The sequence below is a fragment of the Physeter macrocephalus genome, chromosome 17, assembly GCF_002837175.3.
Source record: "Physeter macrocephalus isolate SW-GA chromosome 17, ASM283717v5, whole genome shotgun sequence".
Lineage (NCBI taxonomy): Eukaryota > Metazoa > Chordata > Mammalia > Artiodactyla > Physeteridae > Physeter > Physeter macrocephalus.
Window position 1 is genome coordinate 3,315,670 of NC_041230.1, and position 6,340 is coordinate 3,322,009.

Below are 6,340 nucleotides of genomic sequence, written 5' to 3' on the forward strand. Positions count from 1 at the left end.
GTGAATCAGCTATACGTATACATACATCCCCATATCTCCTCCCTCTTGCGTCTCCCTCCCACCCTCCCTTTCCCACCCCATCTAGGTGGTCACAAAGCACGGAGCTGATCTCCCTGTGCCCTGCGGCTGCGTCCCACTAGCTATCTATTTTACATTTGGTAGTGTAGATATGTCCGTGCCACTCTCTCACTTCGTCCCAGCTTCCCCTTCCCCTTCCCCGTGTCAAGGTCATTCTCTACGTCTGCATCTTTATTCCTGTCCTGCCCCTGTATGCTAACACATATGTATGGAATCCTAAAAAAAAAAAAAAAAAAAAAAAAAAAGGGTTCTGAGGCATTTTATTTTAAATATAGCAGTGTGTACATGTCAATCCCAAACTCCCAGTCTATCCCTCCCCCAGCGCTGCCCCCCGGTAACCATAAGTTTGCTCTCTAATTCTGTGAGTCTGTTTCTGTTTTGTAAATAAGTTCATTTTACACTTCATCTTTGTAAAATTTTGCAGAATAGTTGTTGTTGCTGTCGTTGTTTTAACTGAATAGTTTGAAGTATCAACTGGCAGATTTTCTAGATTTGCTTCGGTGGAATTTCAGAAAAAGGATGATAATGATTAGCTATCCAGTATGTGCGGGCGAGTACAATAAAATCTCCGGAAATGGCTGCATAGTTATAATGGAGTCCTGGAATAGCTGGGAGATTACCAAGGGGTTGTGGCATTTTGAAGACCACCCTACAAGTCTTGAGGCTCCACTGTTAGCCTCAGAGCTGGGGGGCTGGGTTTGAGGAGAAGGAAGAGTGTCCATGGAGGAACCCCTTTAAAAAGAGGTCCAGCTCCTTGCTTTGTAACATTCTGTGTGCTCCGAGCCTGGGGCCAGGTCAGGTCTCAGCATGGTCTTGGTTTACACTGAGTTCCATGTAGATACTGGACTCAGCGGAGGAGGACGTAGGGCTCAGGGGAGTGGGAGTGAATATTCTCTCTGAGAGGGTGCAGTGGTTCATGTGGGCATGTACCTCATCCTGTGTGTCTTCTGCTGTAGGGTCCTGAGAGGAGAAGGCTAAGAATGATGTACTGAGACGTGATCTCTGAAGGCAGGAGCATTGGATATGTGGAAGGGCTCCAGTTACGGTGAGGGTTTGGACTGGGAGGGTGCACCTCGCCGTGCATCACTCGGTCTTCCGTGGGCTCTGGTTCCACAATGGCAGCATCCGCAAATGGAAGAGAGTCAAGGCTCTTGAGGGGATCCTTCCAGATCCGCACATCTTTGACAGGGACACCAAAGCCGGAAAAAGGTGGTGGCGTGCCCGAGGTTGCTCAGCCTGTCTACCCCACTAAGTCAAAAAAACACCCCATATACAACCCCAGGCGTACACTGACTGGCTCTGGATCCTGTACAAACCCATGTAGGATGGATCCCATCCTACATCTTCCGTTATAGACCATCGTCTTCTGCAAATTAGCAGATTCCCCAGCACTGAGGAGCATATAGGGAAGAAGGAGGGATGGTTGTAGGTTGAAGGAAAGGGGGGGGCGTTCCATGGGTCTTTGGAAGATGTTCCATCAGGGATCTGAACAACAAAAATCACAGTTTAACCTACAGGAAATGAAAATGCAATAATAAGTTTATTTATTTATTTATTTTTGGCCGCGTTGGGTCTTCGTCGCTGCGCGCAGGCTTTCTCTAGTTGCGGCGAGCCGGGGCTACTCTTCGTTGCGGTGCGCGGGCTTCTCATTGCGGTGGCGTCTCTTGTTGCGGAGCACGGGCTCTGGGCGTGCGGGCTCAGTAGTTGTGGCTCGCAGGCTCAGTAGTTGTGGTGCACAGGCTTAGTTGCTCCGCGGCATGTGGGGACCTTCCCGGACCAGGGCTCGGACCGACGTCTCCTGCATTGGCAGGCGGATTCTTAACCACTGCGCCACCAGGGGAGTCCCAATGTATCATATCTCCTTTATCCATTCATCTGTTGATGGGCACTTAGGTTGTTTCCATGTCTTGTTTATCATAAATAACGCTGCAATGAACACGGGGCTGCATATATCTTTTCAAATTAGTGTTTTTCTATTCCATCGATAAATACCCAGAGCATATGGTAGTTCTATTTTTAATTTTACAAGGAGCCTCCATACTGGTTTCCACAGTGGCGGCACCCGTTTACATTCCCACCAACAGTGTATGAAGAATAGCTTTTCCCCACATCCTCGCCAACACTTTTTATTTCTTGCCTTTTTGATAATAGCCATTCCAGCAGGGCCGAGGTCTCATAGTGGTTTGGACTTGCATCTCCCTAACTAGTGATGTTGAACATGTTTTCCACATGCCTGTTGGCCTTCTGTATGTCTTCTTTGAAACACTGTCTGTTCCCTTCCTCTGCTCATTTTAAAATCAGGTTGTTTGTATTTTTGTTGTTGAGTTGTATGAGTTTTTTAAATATATTTTTGTTATTAACCCCTTATCAGATACATGATTGGAAACTCTCTCTTCCCATTCCATAGGTTGTCTTTTCATTTTGTCGATTGTTTCCTTCACCGTGCAAACGATTTTAGATTGATGTAATCCCATTTGTTTATTTTTGCCTCTGTTTCCTTGCCTGAGGAGACAGATCTAGAAAGATATTGTTAACATCAGTGTCAAAGAGCGTACTCTGTTTTCTTCTAAGAGTTTAAAGTTTCTAGCCTTACATTCAAGTCTTTAATGGATTTTGAGTTGATTTTTGTGTGTGGTATGAGATAGTGGTCTATTTTTATTTTCGATGCCGCTGTTCAGTTTTCCCAACACCATTTATTTATTTATTTGTTTGCTTGTTTGTTTATTATTTTTGGCCATGCCACTCGGCATGTGTGATCTTAGTTCCCCGACCAGGGATTGAACCCGCGCCTCCTGCATTGGAAGCACGGGGTCCTAACCACCGGACCGCCAGGGAGGTCCCCCAGCACCATCTACTGAAGAGACTATTCCTTCTCTATTGTATGTTCTTTGCTCCTTTGTTGTAAATTAATTGTTCATATATGTGTGAGTTTATTTCTGGGCTCTCAGTTCTGTTCTTTGATCTGTGTATCTGATTTTCTGCCACTATGATACAGTTTAGATTTCTATGGTTTGTGATATAGTTTGAAATCAGGGAGTGTGATACCTCCAGCTTTGTTCTTTTTTCTTAAGCTTGCTGAGGCTCTTTGTGGTCTTTTCTGGTTCCATGGGAATTTTAGAATATTTTTTGTCCTATTTCTGTGCAAAATGTGCTTGGGATTTTGATAGGGATTACACTGAATCTGTAGATTGCTTTAGGTAATACGGACATTTTAACAATGTTATATTCTCCAACACGTAAGCACAGAATAGCTTGCCATTTATTTGTGTCTTCGGTTTCTTTCAACAGTGTCTCAAAATTTTCAATGTACAGGTCTTTCACCTCTTCAGTTAAATTTACTCCTAGGTATTTTATTATTTTTATTGCACTTGTAAATGGGATTGTTTTCTTAATTTCTCTTTCTGCTAGCTCATCTTTAGTGAATAAAAATGCAACAGATTTTTGTATATTGATTTTGTATCCTGCAACTTTACTGTATTTGTTTATCATTTCTAATAGTTTTTTGTTGGAGTTTTTAGGGTTTTCTATATATAAAATCAAGTCAACCAGAAATAGTGACAGTTTCACTTCTTTCTGTCAAATTTGGATGGCTTTTATTTCATTGTCTTGCCTAATTGTTTTGTCTAGGACTTCCAATACTATGTTGAAGAATGGTGAGAGTGGGCATCCTTGTCTTATTCCTGATTTTACAGGGTTCGCTTTCAGTTTTTCACCCTTGAGTATGATGTTACCTGTGGGCTTGTCATTATGGCCTATATTGTGTTGCGGTAAGTTCCTTCTATACCCACTTGCGTGAGAGTTTCTGTCATAAATGGGTGTTGAATCTTGTCCAATGTTTTTTTTTCTATATCTATTGAGATGATCATATAGTTTTCGTCCTTCATTTTGTGAATGTGGTGTATCACATTGGTTGGATTATGGATGTTAAACCATCCTTGCATCCTTGGAATGAATCTCACTGGATCATGATGTAAAGTCCTTTAGTGTAACATTATACTGAATGGTGAAGAGCTGAATTCTTTTCCTCTAAGATCAGGAATAAGAGAAGATGCTCCCTTTCCCCATTTTTATTCAACATAGTAGTAGAAGTCCTAGCCACAGCAATTAGTCAAGGAAAAGAAATAAAACGCATCCAAACTGGACATGAAGAAGTAACTATTTGCAGATGGCATGATACTATACATAGAAAACTCTAATTACTCCACCAAAACCTATTAAAACTAATAAATGAATTCAGTAAAGTTGCAGTAAAGTATACAAAATTAATATACAGAAATCTTTCGCTTTTCTATACATTAAAAATGAACTATCAGAAAGAATACCAAGAAAGAAATCCTGTTTAAAATTACTTCAAAAAGAATAAAATACCTAGGAATAAATTTAACTGAGGAGGTGAAAAAGCTGTGTTCTTAAATCTATAAGGCATTGAAGAAAGCAGTTTTTTTTTTGGATATGTCTCCTTAGGCGAGGGCAACAAAAGCAAAAATAAACAACACGAAAGAACAAACGAAACAGAAACAGACTCATAGGTACAGAGAACAAGCTGGTGGTTGCCATAGGGGAGGGTGGGACAGGGGAAGGATGAACTATGTAAAGGGGATTAAGAGGTACAAACTTCCAGCTGTAAAAGAAATAAGTCATGGGGATGTAATGTACACATAAGGAATATAGTCAATAATACTGTAACAACTTTGTGTGGTGACAGATTGTAACTGGTTTTATTGTGGTGATCATTTCATAATGTTTAAAAATATCAAATCACTATGTTGTACACCTGAAACTAGTATAATATTACATGTTAATTAGAAAGCAATAAGAAAGAAATTCAGTGAGAAATTACCAGTTTTCCAGAAGACCCTGTGGCTTCCATCTTGAACTAAAGCTTCCAGCATCACCATACAGATTACCACCCTAATGAATTACATGGAAATCGTTTCCTTCTTTTACTATAGGGTCACGATTAGTTATGCCTCCCTAAATAGTAAATCTTGTCTCCTCTTGAACATTATGTATGTAATGGAATAATATTACAAGTCATGCTTCTTAAAATTTTCTTTTACTTATTTAATACCATGTCTCAAAATTGATCTGTATTCTGTCTGTAGTTTCAGTTTGTGAATTTTTACTGCCATATAATATTCCATTGCATATATATAAACCACAAATTTTTAAAAATTAACAAAAAATTTTATTGAATTATAGTTGACTTACAATATGTCAATTTCTGCTGTACAGCAAAGTGATTCAGTTATACCTATAAATATTCTTTTCCATTATGGTTTATCACAGGATATTGAACATAGTTTCCTGTGCTATACAGTAGGACCTTGTCGTTTATCCATCTTATATATAAATAGTTTGTATCTGCTAATCCCAAACTCCCAATACCTCCCTCCCCATTGGCAACCGCAAGTCTGTTCTCTATGTCTGTGAGTCTGTTACTGTTTCATAGATATGTTCATTTGTGTTGTATTTATTTATTTATTTGGCTGCACCTGGCCTTAGTTATGGCACATGGGATCTTCACTGCCGCGTGCGGGATCTTCTTTACGGCATGCAGGATCTTTAGTTGCGGCATGCGGGATATTTAGCTGCGGCATGCGAACTCTTAGTTGCAGCCTGTGGGATCTAGTTCCCTGATCAGGGTTCAGACCTGGGCCCCCTGCGTTGGGTGCATGGAGTCTTAGCCACCGGACCACTAGGGAAGTCCCTTGTGTCATTTTTTACATTCCACATGTAAGTGATATCGTACGGTATTTGTCTTTCTCTGTCTGTCTTACTTCACTTAGTATGATAATCTCTAGGTCCATCCATGTTGCTGCAAGTGGCATTATTTCATTTTTTTTCTTTCAATTTTCAAAATAGATCTTTATGGGAATATAATTGCTTCACTAATTATTGTGTTAGTTTCTGTTGCACAACAAAACGAATCAGCCGTATGCATACACACGTCCCCATATCCCCTCCCTGTTGAGCCTCCCTCCCATCCTCCCTTTCCCACCCTTTTTCATTTTCTTATGTCTGAGTAGTATTCCATTGTGTGTGTGTGTGTGTGTGTGTGTGTGTGTGCACGTGTGTATATGTATACACACACATACGACATCTTCTTTATCCATTCATCTGTCAGTAGACATCTAGGTTGTCTCCATGTCTTGACTATTGTATATAGTGCTGGTATGACTATAGGTGTACATGTATCTTTTCGAATTACAGCTTTGTCTGGATATATGCCCAGGAGTCGGATTGCTGGGTCATATGGTAG

The 6,340-nt window shown here is 40.6% G+C and overlaps 1 protein-coding gene across 1 annotated transcript in view; it reads right to left on the reverse strand.

Annotated features, from left to right (window-relative positions):
• LOC114484117 (killer cell immunoglobulin-like receptor 2DL4) overlaps positions 1-1,438 on the reverse strand; it is a 7,585-nt gene extending 6,147 nt beyond the window's left edge. The window contains 2 exon segments of the mRNA XM_028478291.1: positions 1,123-1,257; positions 1,420-1,438. Coding sequence (XP_028334092.1) covers positions 1,123-1,257; positions 1,420-1,438 — 154 coding nt within the window.
• Between the last annotated feature and the right edge of the window lie 4,902 nt (positions 1,439-6,340).